At 44.8% G+C, this 18,738-nt stretch overlaps 1 protein-coding gene across 1 annotated transcript in view; it reads left to right on the forward strand.

Moving 5' to 3' along the window:
- Positions 1-18,738, forward strand: part of DNAH9 (dynein axonemal heavy chain 9) — a 334,173-nt gene that overhangs the window by 193,629 nt on the left and 121,806 nt on the right. Inside the window, exons 44-45 of the mRNA XM_027047332.2 lie at positions 6,178-6,340; positions 8,160-8,283. Of these exons, the coding sequence (XP_026903133.2) occupies positions 6,178-6,340; positions 8,160-8,283 (287 nt within the window). The remainder of the gene's footprint in view (positions 1-6,177; positions 6,341-8,159; positions 8,284-18,738) is intronic.

Below are 18,738 nucleotides of genomic sequence, written 5' to 3' on the forward strand. Positions count from 1 at the left end.
GTCTAGAACATAGCAGATCAACAAAAATTCTTAGCACGTCATATGGCATAGGTGATGTAGAGAAAACAGGGAAGAGGGGACAGAGAGTCCTGGGGGCAGGGAGCTGATTGCAGTCTGAAATAGGATGGTCTGGAGGACCTCTCTGGGGAGGCAGCATTGATGTGACACGTAGGAGCCACCCTGAACACAGAACTCATGTGGGCCTAGTGCATGGATCTTCGCATAAGTCATTTCATCTAGTCTTCACAAAAACCCTGAAGAAAGTAAGGTCTGTCATCCCTCCATTACAAATGAGGAAGCTGCAACCCAGAGAGGTAAGAGAGTTGCCTAATGCCACACTCCCCAGAAACAGGTAAGCCAAAGCTTACACTAGGGCCCTGTGGCTCCAGCGTGTTTGATCTGGGCTTTCACACTGTGGTACTTGTTCATCTACTTTTCTGTCTCGCCCGGGCCAATGTGAGCTCCTTGTGTGCAGACTCAGTCTTGCTCACGGCTGAATCCCCAGTACCTTGGACAGCGCCTGGTGCCTAGTAGGCGGCCAGTAACCAGGGTTTTAGGATATCTGTTCAGTAACCCTGGGCAGCTTCAGTGGACACGTCCCCTCCTCAGTAACAGCTCTCAGAGCCTGTGTCATCGTCTTGGAATTGAGACAGATCTTTGTCCTTTCAGGGTAAATTTCATTTGAGAGAAGAGCAAGTGAATTCGGTCAATGAGGTTTCCAACATGGGTGATCAAACTGACTAATTCTGTTTATAGGAAAAAATAAGGCTATGAAAACTGGCTTTTCTCCTGAGACTCCTTAAGAGGCTCCAAAGATGGTTTCCAAAGAGAATCTGGAGTTGCATTAGCAATGGCAAAATAACTGGAACAATGAGCTGCCTTGAGGGAGGCAGTTCTCAAGATTAAAGTTTATTTGGATGTATCATTTCACATACATTTGTTTAAAAATATCAATGTCTCACGACTTCATCTTTGCACTGCCCTCCCCTCCCCTCCTCGGGCTCCTCACTCCCCTCTGCTGCCCCTATCAGCCAGATAGAGCAGAGGCATCCCCTCATGCCAGAAAATGGAATCAACAGTGAGAAACACAGACAACCTAAGAGTGACAAGATTTGTGGCCTCACATCACACCGCATGGTGCCCGGGGCAGAGGGGTTTGGATTCCCTCCGGGAAGGTCCTGACTTCTGATACCTAGGGTGGGAACAGGGCGAGGCAGAACAGGACGGAGGCTATGGCACTCCCTGGGAACCCACAGGGCTGGCGGGTGGAGCCAAGGTAAGGGCGTAGGTTCCTAGGTGCAATGAGGCTTATGCTCATTTTGATTCTATCATCCGGCTCTCGGTTCTTACCACGTGAGTTCTCACCATTTTCTCTGATCTGGTTTCCCTACACCTTTCCCAAGCTCTGCTGCTAACTCTTCCTGGTACTTCTGTGCTGAACCCAATCATGGAGCACCACATAGCAGGGACGGGCACAGGCTCTGGAGACAGAGTCAGACCCACATTCAAATCCCGGTTCTGCCACTAATTGGCTTCGGTATTTTTCAAGGGACACTGAACTTCCCCAAGCCTCAATTTCTCCTCTGGGAAGCGAGGATAGTAGGAATGCCTACGTCGTGCGCCTACGTTGTGGCAATGAGTATACAGCGCTTTGCGCTCAACACAGAGTCCGTAGGTTTAGTCTTTTTCTTTGTGCTGTTATGTCCTTAACGGTACCATTTTGCTCTCCTACTGACTTTCTCTACCACCTCAGCAGATTCTTGTTGTGCCTTTCCTTAAAGCCTCACACCGGGTCTTTTCCCCTACTTGTGGCATAACCTTAACGTTTTTCTTAGTTTATTGGCTCCCACATAGATTCTTTGTTCTGCCTCTTCTTTCTCTTAGCATCACTTAACAAAAAAGCAACTTTAGATGTACTTCTCTTGTGCCCCTTCCTTTGTGCATCCTGTCCATTCTCTAGGGCGTGAGTGTGCGTGTGGGTATGCGCGTGCATGTGCCTGAGTGTGTGCGTGTGTCGGCTTCGGTGAGCCCGCTTCCTCCAGCTGTGCTCTGGTACATCTTTGGCTTTTGTCTTTAATCTCACAGAAATTCAGTAATGGGCTTAACTTAGACTCCGCTGGTTTGCTTGCCCAGGAGTCCTTCAGAATATTGATCCTCTTTTTTAAATTTTGTAATTTGAGTGCAGAGTCCTTTGCCCTCGTCAGAGGTTGTTAATGAATCCCCAGCTGGAGTCTAATGCTGACAGTTGCAGACTCAACCATTCTTCTCCGGAAACTTCAGCACTAATGATGCATTTCCCATTTAGATATTGAATAGCAGGGACCATGCAAAGCTGAGGTCAGGCCTTCCAGCCTAGAGGGGGTGTTGGGCGGCCCAGAGAACCCAGGTGAACTTCTTCTCCAAATAGAGGGCCTGGATATGCTTCTCCTTTCATCATTGCAGCCAGGCGCCCTCTAATATAGTCACAAAGCAGGTGACTCCTTGCACCTCACATCCCCCCAGATGTGATGCTGACTGGAAGGTATTTGTTGTGCTATTTGAGTTTAACTAAAATTTATTAAATGCCTTCAATGTGCTAGCATTATAGAGGATACAAGACGAGTTATACATGCACATTCTTCCAGGGCCTCGAAACTAGGACTTAATAAGGGAGCCAGAGAAGTGAAAAGCCATCTGATACAAGGGAGAGTATAAGTATCACAATTAAAGAATTCTAAAGGGGAAAAGCAAAATCATAAAAGAACTAAGGATAGGTCAGTAAATAATTCCTAAATTCTTAGGGGAATCAATTTTAACTATAAAACTCAGTGACTTATAATTTTAAGACCAGAAAGCTAGGATTTTCCACACATCAAAAAATACATTAAGACCAAAAGGTAAAAGCGACAAATTGGAGGGATATTTCAGGACATACATACCTAAGGGGGTCTTACAAATCTAGAACACTTCAATTAAGAAGTGGGAACTTGGAGTACTTGGCTGGCTCAGTCGGAGGAGTGTGCAACACTTGATCTCAGGGTTGTGAGTTTGAGCCCCGTGTTGATGGTAGAGATTAAAGAAAAAGAAAAAAAAGGGGGGGGGGGCAATGGACATGAAAAGGAAATTTGTAAAAGAAAAACTATATAATGATAAGAAAGATGTTCAGTTCCCTAAATAATGAAGAAATAAAAATTAATATTTTCAACCACGCAACCGGCAGAGATTTTAAAATATGTATATAAGTCCCCGTGTCCACAAGAATGGGGGCCAGACTCTCCTATCGGCTGATAGGTGGGCATTGTTGACTGACCTGCAGCCCTGCTAGGGTTTCCTTCTCAGTAGCAAACACATCCCACAGGAGACAGGAGGCAATGAACACCCAGAGACATTTAGGTTATCGACGCTGATTATGACCCAGTCATCAGTATGTGCCAGAAATTTTGCAATAGTAAGAAAATCAAGCCACAGAAGGTTTAACCTCATATATGCTCATAGTTTGTTGACACATCCAGCCCCAGAACTCTCCCCGTGCCCCAGCCTTTTTTCCAAATGGAGCTTAGCTACCCTTGGGCCTCCCCACCCCTGATTACCATTACTTAATGTGAATACAGGATTTGTCACTGTAATATCGTGAACACAAGGTAGAGACACAGGCTTATAGCCTGTGCTGTTCAATCTCAGATGTCCACTCTGCTGTGTTTGGTCAGACTCCACCTGAGGTCTTGTTCTGTGTACCCCTTCAGTTCCGAGGTCCCCAACACCTGTTGTCTCATCCTCCTTATTTTACCCGTTTCTCCACTATGCCTTGGTCACTGTGTTACGTTTTCCCCAAATTTTTAACATATTCTAATTCAACTCACACGATCTAACATAGGCTCACCTTTTGAAATAAGAGATCCACATTTTGATCCATCGGCTGTACCTAAGTCGACCGCAAATTGTTGCCCCCATTCTGGGGCGGGCAGTTTTTCACTACGTATCAAAGGTCGTGAAAATCGCCTTACTGTTTGACTTGGCAGTGTTACCTTTTTTTAAGCTTATTTCTTTATTTTTGAAAAACAGAGAGAGTGAGCAGGAGAGGGGCAGAGAGAGAGAGAGGGAGAGAGAGAATTCCAAGCAGGCTCCACACTGTCATCACAGTGCCTGATATGGGGCTCGAGCCCACAAAGGGTGAGATCATGACCTGCGCTAAAACCAAGAGTCGGACACTTAACTGACTGAGCCACCCAGGTGCCCCTTGGCAGCTTTGCTTTTAGGAGCCCGTCCTGTGGGCATGACAAGAGGTAGAAACTAAAATAACTTAAACAGCATTATTTATGGCTTGAAAATGTTGGAAACAATCTAAATATCCAGTAGTAGTCTATTGCAGACAAGGAATTTATTCTATGCATTGGAATATTGTCCTACCATTAAAAGCATGGCCTAGTGGGGTGCCTGGGTGGCTCAGTCTGTTAAACGTCCAACTCTTGGTTTCGGCTCAGGTCATGATCTGGCTGCACAAAGCCTGCTTGGGATTCTCTCTCTTTCCCTCTCTCTCTGCCCCTCCCCAACTTGTGCCGTCTCTGTTTCCCTCGAAATAAATAAACTTAAAAAAAAAAAAAAAAAAAGCACGGTTTAATGATTACTCAGCAGCATAGGGAAATAATCACAGAACATCACTAAATGGAAAAGTGGTCTCAAAACACTGTTTAGTGTATGACGTGAGCCCAGTTTTGAAAACAGGATAGATACACATATTGAACTTCCACAGGTAATGGGTGTATATACGCATAAATATATACTTATAAACATACAGACCCTAGAAAAATGTCCAGAAGGGCATACAGTTAATGTCAATGGTGTTTATTGCTATCTAGTAAGTTGTAGCTTTTTTCTGTATTTTATGCATTTTTCACAATGAATAGTTATTGTTTTTAAGATGAGGAAAGCAAGGGGGGCAACCGGATGGCTCCGTCGGTTATGCGTCCTGCTCTTGGTTTCAGCTCAGGGCATGACCTCCCCGTTTATGAGTTCGAGCCCGGCCTCGGGCTCTGGGCAGATGGTGCGGACCCTGCTTGAGATTCTCTCTCTCCTTCTCTCTCTGCCCCTCCCTTGCTTGTGTCCACGCTGTCACTCACTCTCGCTCTCTCAAAAAATAAATAAATAAATACAAAGACAAGGAAGGGAATGGGAACTATTGTTATAAAGGGTGTAGGTCCCTTGCATAAGGTAAGTACACAGTGCTGAGGGGAACGGAGAATGTGGAAGAGGGTCTGTGGATGGCCTGAAGGAAGGAGAGCATTTGAGGAAGGCTTGTGGGGCAGGCAGAGGAGGGTCCTCTGCAGAACGTAGTCTGAGCCCAGGGCCTGGGAATGTTTCGCCATTGCTGGGTGGGAATATGGTTACTGAGAGAGGTGAGTGTCGCTGCAAGGGGAAGAATCCAGAAGCCAAGGAAGTGGGTGTCTTGTGCCCCAAGAATCTCCGAGCACTCATTGCAAGAGCATCCATGCCTAGGGCTCCCCGTCATTCTGCCGACTTCAATTTTGCTCCTCCTTTTTAACAAATTTTTTTATTTTGTAATGTCTATTTATTTTTGAGAGAGAGAGTACAAGCGGGGTGGGGACAGAGGGAGAGAGACACTGAATCCAAAGCAGACTCCAGGCTCCAAGCTGTCAGCACAGAGCCCGACGTGGGGCTTGCACCCACAACCCGTGAGATCATGACCTGAGCAGAAGTCGGACGCTGAACCGACTGAGCCGCCCGGGCACCCCGTTGCTCCTTCTTTCTTAAGAGGAGCAAACAATTCTGTTCCCGCTTGTCCTCTAGCCTCCCCTGAATGTTTTTTCTTCTTTTCTCTTTTCCCTGCCCCCTCCTCCTGCCTGAAAGCACAGGCAGGTGAGGCAAAGTGCCATGGAGGTGTGGCAGTCAGGCCAGGCTGGGGAGGGGACGGAGCGTGAGTTGGGGTCCCCTCCCATCCTGCCTGGCTGGCGTGAGCTATTCCTCCACTGCCACCTGGTCACAGAGGGTTTGGCTTAAAGCAAAGCCGTTGACAACCTCCATCCATCCAGGCAAGAAGGTGAGACCTGATGCGGGGACCGTGTAACTCACGCTTCCTGCAGCTCCGCTCACAGTGTGCCTCCTAGGAAGGTTCCGGCGCGGTGCGTGCTCCTCGCGGGAGGGGTCTGATCAGAGCCGTGGACCTCTGCTCCTTCTCCGCAGCTGCCACATCAGCCGCATCCTGGAGTCCCCGCGTGGAAACGCTCTGCTGGTCGGCGTGGGTGGGAGCGGCAAGCAGTGTCTGACCAGGCTTGCGGCTTTCATCAGCTCCATGGACGTGTTCCAGATCACGCCGTGGAGAGGCTACCAGATCGCGGACTTCAAGGTGAGTGACAGTCCCCCTGCAGCCACCCACAGCTTCCTGTCCCCCTTCCTAGCTCTTCACGCGCCTCGCTTAGACCCTCCCCGTAAGGTTCTTGGCCATTCGCTTCTTGGGTTCAGGGCTAGGGACATGAGGGGCTCTTTTCTCATTGGGCTCAGGTCTGCAGACCTCAGCTGCTTCAGCTCGGTCCCTGGAACCTCAGTTCTCACCGGAGCAGGGGCACATCTATGTGACGTTTAGCGCACGGCTCACTAGCCCCTGTGGCAGGCTTTGAAGGAATTCCGACAGTCTGCCCAAGTTCTGTAAGACAGCCATATTTTAAAGGACAGTTCCTGTAACCTCCAGCTACCAGGAGCTTCAGTGACATTTCCTGGTCCCGACAGTAAGCACTTAGCAGCCACAATGCAAGCTCTGGAAAGTGGGGAAAGGCATTTATCCAGCCTTCAGAGGTCACTTTGCCCAGCCCCCTCCCTTTTGTGCATGGTTACAGTAGAGGCGGGATTGGGAGTCCTGATGTAATTTCCACCAGGATGCTGCCCTTACTGTCCCTGGGAGAGTTCCCGCCAGCGTGGGGCCAGACCTACCCACCTGCCTTCAGATCTCTCCGCCAGTGGCACCCGCTGTTGACTCTGGAGCCGCAGTTCAGCGTCTCCATGACTGGCTGGATCTGAGGTCATAGACCATGGTCACGTGAGACCAGTCTTCAGCGGTGCCCCCCAAAAAAGTGAATAAGTTAGTGCATATGAGAAACACATGTTCACAGGATGATCTAAGACAGCCGTTCTCTACCTCGACGGCATCCTGGAATCCCCTTCAAATCATGCTGGTACCTGCACCCCACCCTCCAGAAATTTCCGCGTAACTAGTCCAGGGAATGGCCTGAGTGTCAGGACTTCCGAAAGCCTCCCCCAGATGGCTCCAGTGAGAGTTGAGAAGCCTTGTCTTAGCTCATTCCGTCAACGCACACGGTTGAGAGCAGTCGATATTCAAGGAAGTTCACTAACTTTAAAGGGGGATTATATATAGGACACAAAGGTGCTCGCTCTGCTGTAAAGAAATGCACGAGGCTCTTAGAAAAGGAGCTTTGAGTGGGGCAAGGGAGAAGAGCAAGATCAGAGACTGGCACCGAGCTTTGCGAGAGGGATACAGAGAAGGAACCGAGATTGACTAAGCTGGAAAAATTCAGGGCTTGGCATCCTAGCCCAAAACTTCATCTACCTGTAGTTTTGACTGGATGTAATTTCCTACAAGATGATTGTGTGTGTGTGTGTGTGTGTGTGTGTGTGTGTGTGGTCCCCAGTATATTTTATTCCAACGTAAGGCTTTTGCTGGAGCAAGTCATGAGGACACAAGACACTGCTGGCATAAGATGTATTCATCACCCAGGTCGGTATCCCCCAAGCACATGACTCCTCTGTCCAGGCCAAGAGCAGTTGCTTGCCTCCTGGGGAAGGTCATTCACTTGCATGATGATATGAGTAACAGGTGAACAGGAACCATCTCTGTCCCTTTGGAAAGCTGTTAGCTCTTTGCACAAAGCAGGAGCCCCAGAGGCCAGTATAGGAGCCACAATGGTTGTAGAATTGAAGATCATCGTTATTTAATTTTACTCATCCATCTCTATTGGGATTGAGGCAGGGAATGAGGCGTACTTTCCTTATTTTCAGGACAAGATGGCACTCCTTCCTACTTTCCATTGCTGCTTCACTTTATCTCCCATTAAAGTAGATAAGGAAATGGTCTCATTCCTAACGAGTGGCTTGGAGACCTCTTTCAGTAAGGCCGTCTTCCCAGAGATCTCTAATATTGATTGTTTCCACAGATGGACCTGGCCAGTTTGTGCCTGAAAGCTGGGGTGAAGGGTCTCAGCACGGTGTTTCTCATGACCGATGCCCAAGTGGCTGATGAGAAGTTCCTTGTGCTCATCAATGATCTCTTGGCATCTGGTAAGAAACCCTTTTCTCTTGAGTGTCTCTGCTAAATTCCCCCTGGTGTCAGAGTCACCCCAAGGTGGCCCAAGGTCCGGAGAGCTAGGTCATAGAAATAAGGAAGAAACTAGAAGAGGACTGGTTCATTAAGGTCCTTAGAGCTAGTGCTGTGCCTGGTATCCTGGCTCCTTCCATTGCAAAACAGGCAATAATCTTGGGGCTTTTATTGGAACTAGATCTGATTATTGGGAAAAGAACATGTTAAGGGTCTGCCGATCTCCTGAGCCCAGCGGGAAGGTGCTATTCTCTTCCCGTATTCAAGAGAGAAACTAGATAGAATGTGTGCAATATTTCAAGTAGGTTAGGCATTGGCCAGAAGAGACACAGAATTTGCACATGCAAAACTTACGCAATAGGGCAAGATTCGTTTGCCAATTTAATTGAGGATTCAGAACCTTAGGCAAAGTAGAAGCAACAATAGATGTAGGATATCCCTAAAATGGGGGCACCTGTGTGGCTCAGTCAGTTAAGTGTCAGACTCTTGGCTTCAGCCCTGGTCATGATCTCACAGTTTTGTGAGTTCGAGCCCCCATCAGGCTCTGTGCCAGCAGCACGGAGCCTGCTTGGGATTCTCTCCTTCTCTCTCTCTCTCTGCCCCGTCCCCACTCACACTGTCTCTGTCTCTCTCAAAAAAAAATAAATTAACTTAAAAAAACAGAATTTCCTTTAAAAAAAAGGGGGGGGATATCTCTAAGCTGGTTTCCTTGGTTTCCCAAAAACTTGACAGACGCTGTCCACTGTCCTGTGACACCATCAGTGCAAGAGAGGACTTCAGTGGAAAGTTTGATTCTGATACTTTACTGTCCTTATTTACTCAGGAATTCAGGAATTATGTGAACCATTCTGGGTTAAAAAAAATTATACACACACACATGCATGTATATAAACATAATGCAAGATATATATAAATGTATATACCCAAGAATGTAAGACAATATATTACTTAAATTATGCATTTACAGAAATTGGAGGTGTATATTTTTGCATTTATATTAATTAAACATAGAATATGCTTTGCTGGCTCTTAAGCCATATTCAGCATCTGCAAAACTACCTCTTCATCTGGGTTAAGAAAACAAAGTCAATGCACAGATGTTCCAGAACAAAATTACTGCCTCTAGCTTTTCAGCATTTCAGAAAGCCCATGTATCCACAGTCCAACCCCTGGCTCTCTGACTAAATACTCTTTAGTTTATGAAATCCAAGAACCACGATCACAGCATATTTCTCCATAGTCTATCCCATGTCATACGTAATTTATTTCAAGGTGTCTTCTGCTATGCAGTCCCTAGGAACTTCACTGCTTCAGGATCATTGTCCGCTTCAAATTTTGTATGCTTCTATCCCACGCCATTTTGCCATCACCCCTGAAGAACCACTGGTCCCTGGTCCCCATCATGCTCTAGCAGACTCTGTGAGCAACCTTTGGATTGTTTCTGATGAGGAACGGAGTCCCAGCCTCCTTACTGTGCCAGCTCTAAGCCTCACACAGATTTCTACCATAAAGTTACCTTCATATGCAGGAGTTTGCCTTACTTATTCCTTTTCTCCTCCCGTCCGCTCTCCCCATTCTTAGAGCCACCATCTTCTACGACACTATTCCACCTACAACATTGCCTCACCTTTTATTATTTTACTAAATAACGAGAGTGTGTCCAGTGGCTCTCCCACCCTGCACGCTGAAGTCTAATTTCAAAGAAGGTGAAATTGTGCTTCCAAAAACTTACAGCTCTGGAGATACCAGGCACGTTGCCAGCCTCACCCTGTATCGCAGTTGGCCCCATCCAGCCAGGTCACCTTCTCCTAAAATAATGTCCGAGACACAGAAATTGATATGCTTTTACCAGTTGAAATTTTGTTTCTCAATTAAGTATTTTTAATTTTTCATTTGGAAGGCAACTGTTTCTTTTCCAAGTTGAAATGAATTTCTGAAGCCCTGCCCACTGAAAGCATAATGCAATCAGCTTGCTCCAAAGCCATGAAGTTTCAAGCTCACATTTCTCTTTTAAGGCTTCTGTACAAAAATCAGACTTGCATACACGTGTTAAAAAGAGATGCAATTAAAAGTAATGCTTTTCTAATATTCCTCCCTTTCTTCTTAACCACTTTGACAGGGAGAACAAGAGGCTATCTCAGTTCTAATTTTCCCTGTCAACTAAATAATTGCTAGAAATTAATTGACTGCCAGTCCACAGAGGGCTTCGGGAATTCCTCAGAACCTCCCCATCCCCTTCATGTTTGAATTTTGTGGGGTTGTGCAATCACTCCACTCTGGGATAACACAGTGCAAACTATAACACTATGTCAGGCTACCTTGCCATGAACTCCTCCCTCCATAGTTATCCACAAGTCCTGTTAGTTTAGAGATATAAAGGTACAGTGGAATGTATTACACTGATTCAACCCTCCCCAAAAACACCTTTCTCAATGACCTACTAATCTCACGCCATAGGCTATCTGGCTTCTTCCCACATATTTTTTTTTTTTTTGAGAGAGAGAGAGAGAGAGAGAACACACATGAGCTAGAGAGAGAGGATCTTGAGCGGGCTCCATGCTCAGCATGGAGCCCAATGCAGGGCTCAATCTACGACCGTGAGATCTTGACCTGAGCTAAAATCAAGAGTCAGACACTAACCAGCTGAGCCACCCAGGCGCCCCTCTTCCCACACTACTTTAGCTCATTGTTTGATCCCTTGATTTTCTGATGCCATTTCCAGAATCAAACCATAATAGTAATTCAGTTCTTGCATCCCACTCCTGACACCAACCAACCATTTCAGAACCTATCATTATCCCAGCTGTGTCTCAGTTGGGTTACAGATTGACAGGAAGAAATCCTACACACAAAGTTTAAAAATTAAATATAGTTCCTAGTTTAATTAGCAAAAGTTACATAATTGTATAAAAAAAAAACATGGTGGCCGTATATATCAGGAGCAAAGGAGGAGTACCTTTGAGTCATTTCCCTTGGCTGCCAGGGTCCTTCCTGGGCATCATGCAGCTGCTGGCATCATGAAACTACACATGAAACATTGATCCTTGGTGAATCTGGAAAGCCCAAATTTTGCTATGCTCTTACTGCCCTGTTATAATAATTCCTAAAGAGTAGACACTGGTCATCAAACCCAGGTACTTAAGAAATACTTACAAAATGTGTACCGTCTTGGTTCTTGGACAAAACTCAGAACCAGCAAGGCCTCATCCTAACCTAGAGGGGGGAAATAGAATCATTTCCTGGCTTTCTGGTATAACACATCTTCCTCCAACTTCCCTGTATTCCAGAAAGTGCATTTTATCGCAGTCCCTGCTAAGAGGACATAGTCTGCTCTGGGTGTGGTGTCTCTGCCTTTCTTAATTCTGCCAGGTTTCACGCTTTATTTTACATGGGGATCTCGTGTTGGGATTTTCCTCCTGCTTTTCAAAAGGCCTAATTGTTCACTCCACATTTAAGATTTCTCTTCCCCGGTCCAGACTAGTTCACTTTCCATGTACTCATATTCAGAACCACTTATTAAGCTCACATGTTCCAGTCAGTAGGCACTGTGCCTAAACGTGAGCATCATACACTCTATGTGGCCTATTGAAATAGTTTATGAAATTGGGTCCCCCTTGTTATAAAGTACTGTGCCTCTCCATCTCTGAACCAGACTGTCCTTTTAAATTAGGGCCACATCTCCTGTTCATATATAGAACAAGAAAAGATCACCTCGCCTTCCAGGATCTCAATGATTAGATCCAGGATTGGTATATTAATGGTCTCCACCCATCACATAAGAATCTGGAGTCTAGGGGCGCCTGGGTGGCTCAGTTGGTGAAGCATCTGACTTTAGTTCAGGTCATGATTTCACGGTTCATGAATTCAAGCCCCACATTGGGCTCCATGCTGACAGGGCAGAACCTGCCTGGGATTCTCTCTCTCCCTTTCTCTCTGCTCCACCCACCCCCCCCCCCACATACACACTGTGTCGCTCGCTCTCTCTCAAAATAAGTAAACTTAAAAAAAAAGAATCTGGAGTCTGGAAATATTTGTAACAGGCTTGGCATTAGATTATGCTTTTCCCAGAACTAGGTTTCCTGGTGGGCCATCTCTGCTTTACATATGCAGAGATCTGGCCCAATTTCCCTGGAAGGAGAAGAGATAGACTGGGAGGCAAAGGAGGCTCCCTTGAGCATGCATCAGATATTCTGAGCGTACTTTGTGGTCTCCGTGGCTTTATCTACAAGTTGTGTCCTCAAACCAGCACCTGGTTGGCTCTCCAGCTGCCAAGCAGAAATGCCAAAGGGTGATGCAAAAACATGCTTGAGTTGTCAGCCTTTCCTTTCCTTCACGTGGTGCTAAATTTCTATGCAAGTTGTTAAGACGATGTCCGCGCATTTGCCTACATTGCTGACTTCTCCCTCATCTCCTCTATCTAAGAGATAATCAGCCACCACCAATTTTATCCCCGAACCATTTCTGAATCTAAATCTTCTCTATCATAGCTACCACCGGTCTTTTCATCGGTTGATTCAACACATACAGGCACTTCTTAACTCATCCCCATATCCTAGGCAATACCCCACCCCCATCCATCCTCCTCGCTGCTTCCAAAGGGTCTTTATAAAATAGAATTTCTTCATTGGTTTTTCTAACTGAATGCAGGAGAAGACCCAAGCCCCTTTTTCTACAGATTAAAAAAGAAAAAAAAAAAAAAAGAAGAAGAAGACCCTGCCTTTGACCTACTCTGTGATCTACTTCCTAACTCCCTGAGATAATACACTGCACTGTTGTTCCCTGACATCATTACTCATCATATTCCTCTTGAACTCCATGCCCTCCTCCTCCTTTGTCTGGAGTCCCTTCTACCCACGTTATGAGACTTATCTTGAGTGTCCTCTCTCTCTAGGAAATTGTCACTGATCCATTATCATCCTTGGCAGTGAGAAATACCCTCCACGTCTCTGTAGCTTTCCATGGCTGCATACCCCACCACTGTGCTGAAACAGCATTGCAGATTCGTGAAAGGCAGAGCCTAGGTTGTCTCCTGTCAGTTAATGTTTTTGTTGTTAGGAAATAATGTAAGGATAGGAAAGGAAAAGGCTTAAGGACCTACTGTCCAGTTTAGGAAATAAAACAATACAAATATAATTCTAACCCTCTGTAGAGACTGTTACTTCCATCATTTATACTGTCAGCTATTAACCCATCTCTGGTCCCATAATTATTATTCAGCAGGTGTTTGTTGAACTAAGGTGCGTGATGTCACAAGAATGATGTGGTGTCTTACGTATTAGATCTCACTGTTGCACACATGCTTTGAGATGGTTTTCAGGCATGCACAGAGAGGTGCAGAGGGCTCCTGAGACAGCCACCACAGTCCCCTGCTTTTCCCCCCTTGAGACCAGAGAAAAGTTTGGGGGAAAATGGTGGGCCTGGATGAGGCCAGGTCCCCTAAGCCAGTGCGACACTAACGCGTTCACGGAGGACCCAGTCCATAGCTTCATCCATTTTATCATCAAGCCCCAACTAACAGAACCATCTCAAACCATCAGGATCTCCTCCCCCAAAAGCAGTTTTCGCCTCTGAAGGTCCCACATGAGCACAGAGAAGAATGATGATTAGTCTGGGCTTCAAAGTATTAGGAGGCGTTAATGATGGCACAGAGCACTTGAAAGCAGAAATAGTGTTTCCCGAGTGTAGGTCTCAGGAGGGAAGTTTCCAAATATTTAAATAGCCTCTGCCTCTGTTCGCATCACAAAATCCCCTCTGGCAGTTCAGTCCCTCGCTTGAAAGCATGACTACCTACATCACATAGTAACTGATGGGTATGATGCCGGGAGAAATTGGAGGAATAAACCTCAAGATGCAAACTTTGCTCCCAATTCAGAGGCTCAATTCCATCTGGTGACCTTCTTCTTAAGGAGCTCTTGGGACCTTGTGACAGATACTAGCATCTTAAGAGCATGGAGAAAGTCTCCAAATGGCCTGGTACTTTCAACAGCACAGCCCTAAGTGTATCACATAAGCCAAGGTCAGCCAACTTTTTTTTCTATAAAGGATCAGAAAGTAAATATTTTCAGTTTTGCAGACCATACAGTCTGTCACAGCTACTCAGCTCTGTCGTTGTACTGGGAAAATAGCCATAGACCATACCTAAATGAATGATTGCAGCCGTGGCCGATAAAACTCTATTTATGGACAATAAAATTTGAATGTCCTATAATTTTCATGAGTCATTAAGTATTATTATTATTATTTTTTTCAACCATTACAAATTGTAAGAACCACTCGTAGCTGGCAGGCCAAGCAAACAGGCAGCATGCCGGATTTAGCCTGTAGACCATAGTTTGGTTCCTCCCTATCGAGAATGTTCTACATAAAACACCAAAAGTAAGCCCTCCATATTTCAAATAATAGAAGGGCAAAGAATGCAGGCTGTGTTGTTACACATGCTCTAAGACCAAAGGGAATGGAGTTCTCTCTGGGGGGCTCTAACATGATAATGGGGAAGGGAATGCAGATTATCAGAGACACAAAGGAGAAAGGAATACAGACCACTGTAGGCAGTTGGCTCATAAACTGGGGGAGTATGGCTCATGTCAATTCCATTTGACTATTGCTTTTTTTAAAACTTGGGGCACCTGGGTGGCTCAGTCAGTTAAGCAGCCAACTTCAGCTCAGGTCATGATCTCGTGGTTCATGAGTTCGAGCCTCATGTTGGGCTCTGACAGCTCGGAGCCTGGAGCCTGCTTTGGACTCTGTGTCTCCCTCTCTCTCTGCCCCTCCCCTGCTCATGCTCTGTCTCTGTCTCTCAAAAATAAATAAACACTTAAAACAATTAAAAAGAAAAAAACAACACTTCCCTGAGCTCTTTAATTCCCAACACATGCTGAATATCATTGCATTTCCTTAGCAGTTTCCGTGGACCTCTGCTTTGATCAAATGAGAAAGGGGTTATTCCATTCCTAAGACCTTGGTTTGGACAAGTTATAGCTCAGGGTGGTTTATATGCGTCCTACGGAATACCTTGATGGACGGAAGTTAAATTTGTCCAATTAAGGGAAGGAAGTAAACGATCAATTTCATGATAATCCATTTTTTTTTCCATTTTGACCTTTTAAAACGATTAAGTCTAATTAGTATAAAATTCTTACTGAACTCCCGGCTGGGTTAATGTGGTCAGACTATGAAAGCCAGACATTTGTTGGCAGTTGGCAATGCATTCCTTCAGCTGTGGTAGTGCACCGATGTGTAGCAACTTCACTGACAGGCAAAGTCAGAATTCCCATCGCTCGGATTAACTAACGCGAATTCATGAATGGTGAGATCATGACCTGAAGCCGAAGTTGGACCCTTAACCGGCTGAGCTGCCCAGGTGCCCCTCCTGCATTTTGTTTTAATTTTTCCTGTTTTACTTTTCATATTTATGTCTTTAATCCACCTAAAATGTTTTCGTCTATAGTGTGCTAATTTTTATTTTTTATCTTAATACTGAATTACCTGACATCACTTGTTGATTAAGGCCATTTGCCAAACCACCCATCTTTGAGGACCTCATCCAAGCCCACAAGGAAGTAACACGGGTAGGGTGGCCCCCGTGGCTCCTTCCACGTCCAGCATTTCTATGATGCTCACAATTCTGTGTTGGTTATGGAGGAAGGAAGAAGCGTGTGGGTGTGGATTCCTGTGATTCCAGGTCCAGATGGCCTCAGTACCCGTCTAAAGCCTTGTTCTGGAAATGGGGAAGAGCTTTCCCAGGGCCCATGGAATATCCTGGCCATGAGCCACGCCTACTTCACATCATATCCAGTGTTTTCAAGATTTGAGCTATTCCAGTGCTTCCCTCCCCCACCCACTGTCCTCTCTCATTGAGAAGACCTGACTCTTCAGGATGAGACTCACAACTTTCCTCATACCGCACAGCCTGTCTCCACGTCTCTGTGGGTTTCTCCTGTCCTCCAAGGTGACCATGCCTCCTCCCCAAGGCCAAATCCTCCATCTGAGCCAGGAGCCCACGCCCTGGCCCCTGATTCACAACTCTGCTCTGCCCGGCTGTCTCTCCCCAATTTCTGACTCTTCCTTCACAGTCTTTATGCTCTCACCACCCCCGTTGACTTTCTTCCCTTTATGTGTTTCTGTACTTCTTTACGAACTCTTCTGGATGTGCGGAATGCAATAAAACTCCCATGCGATCATGACGTTGCAACATAGAAACTTGCAATGGGCACGTACAAGAGTTTCTTTCCAATCGGTGCCCAAAATGTAGATTACTAAATTGTCTGGGATGGATATTTCAACTTTATAAAAAGTGCCACACTGCTCTCCAGACTAGTTGTGCAGATTTGCTCTCTGCCCAGTCACGCATGAATACCTGCTTCCTCCTAACCTCATGAGTGCTTGGTTGATCTCACACGTTAGTTTTTGCCAATGGGCGTGAAATGAAATCTCATCGTTTTCTTTCCCTTTTTACTTGTGACCTTGAGCATCTTTTGGAGGGTTTATTGGCTGTTCCTCTCCTGTGAGTTGCCTATTTATACAGTTTGACCATTTGCTCTTGGCTTTCTTGTTTTTTTCTTACGGATTTGTAAGAGTTCCTTATATATTCTGGATACTAACACTTTGTTCATTATATGGGGTGTAAATCTCTTTTGAAGTCTGCATCTGACTTTTGTCATGTTGATTTAGTTTAAATGCTGTAAAACTTAACAGTTTTTTTTAATGCTCCAGACTGTTCAGAACTTTTGTTCTATTCGACATGATAAAAATTATCTCCTGCATTTTATTTTTTTAAAAATTAATGTTCATTTATTTTTGAGAGAGAGAGACAGAGCATGAGCACACAGTAGGGGAGGTGCAGACAGACAGGGAGACACAGAATCCGAAGTGGGCTCCGGGCTCTGAGCCATCAGCACAGAGCCCAACGCAGGGCTCAAACTCACGAACTGTGAGATCATGACCTGAGCCAAAGTCGGACGCTTAACTCACAGGGCCCCCTGACGCCCCTCCTGCATTTTATTTTTAAATTTTTAGTGTTTTACTTTTCATATTTATGTCTTTAATCCACCTGAAATTTATTTGTATATAGTGTTCTAATTTTAATTTTTACTCGTAATGCTGAATTACTTAACATCACTTATTGATTAATCCATCAACCAGTGACTGCACACTGATTTTTAATAGCAATTTCCTGTTTATAATTAGGTCTGTTTCTAGGTGTTGCCTTCAGTATTCTATATATTTGGCCCATACCAATTTTGCATTGTTTTAATTAACGTAGATTTGGGTTTTTTTGTTTGTTTGTTTGTTTTAAGAGAGAGAGAGCACAAGGAAGGGGAGGGGTGGAGAGAGAATCTCAAACTGAGTGTGGAGCCCAATGTGGGGCTCGATCCCACGACCCTGGGATCATAATCTGGGCCAAAATCAAGAGTCAGATGTTCAACCAGCTGAGCCACCCAGGTGCCCCAAATTAACTTCGTTTTATAAGGAACCTTGATTTCTGGTAGGGAAAATCCTTCCCACTGGTTCTTCAGAAATGTCATGGCTGTTCTTTAGCCTTTGCTCTTCCCTGGCCACTTCAGTCAGCAGAGCATGGGACTCTTGATCTCGGAGTTGTGAGTTTGAGCCCCACGTTGGGTGGAGAGATTGCTTCAAAAACAATAAAATCTTTCCTTAAAAAGATAAAAAAGAATAAAGTAACATTTTGGGGGGCTTGAGTATAGAGATGCCATTTTATTTTCAATATTGATTTATATCCAGAAAGCTTGTTGTTAAATGTGCTTGTGAGTCCTGATGGTTTACGTGTATATTCTCTTAGATATTCTATGTAGAAAATTAGATTTTGAACAATAATAATATTATGATTGTCTTAACTCTTGTTTTACATTTTCCTTTTCTTGATTTTTTGCATGGTCTAGGACTTCCTATATACCATTGACTAGGAAACATAATAGCAATCATGCTTGTCTTGGTCCCGATTTGAAAGGGAATATTCTAGTATTTCACTCTTAGGTATAATGTTTGCAATGAGTCTGCAATAGACATCTATGATAGAGTAAGAGAAATCTTATTTATTCCTAGTTTGTTACCAGTATTTTAGAAATGTTCTGTGTCTTTGTAATGGTAATATTGTAATTATCTACTTTAATCTATTAACATAGTGGATTATTTTCATAGATTTCTCTAATACCTAACCATCATTGCATTTCTAGGACAAACCCTACTTGGTCATCATACATGTATTTTTATGGATTTAGTTAGGATTTTTTAAAAGATTTATTCACCGTATATTGTGTAAGACAGGATTTTATCGAACTTTCAGAACTTTGCCAGTCTTGCAAAATTAATAATGAGGCATTGTTTTAAGCTACATTTCTATTACTATGAGTGGGGTAAAGCATTTGTTCACATATTTAAGAAGTATTTGTATTTCCTGT

The sequence above is a fragment of the Acinonyx jubatus genome, chromosome E1, assembly GCF_027475565.1.
Source record: "Acinonyx jubatus isolate Ajub_Pintada_27869175 chromosome E1, VMU_Ajub_asm_v1.0, whole genome shotgun sequence".
Classification (NCBI taxonomy): domain Eukaryota; kingdom Metazoa; phylum Chordata; class Mammalia; order Carnivora; family Felidae; genus Acinonyx; species Acinonyx jubatus.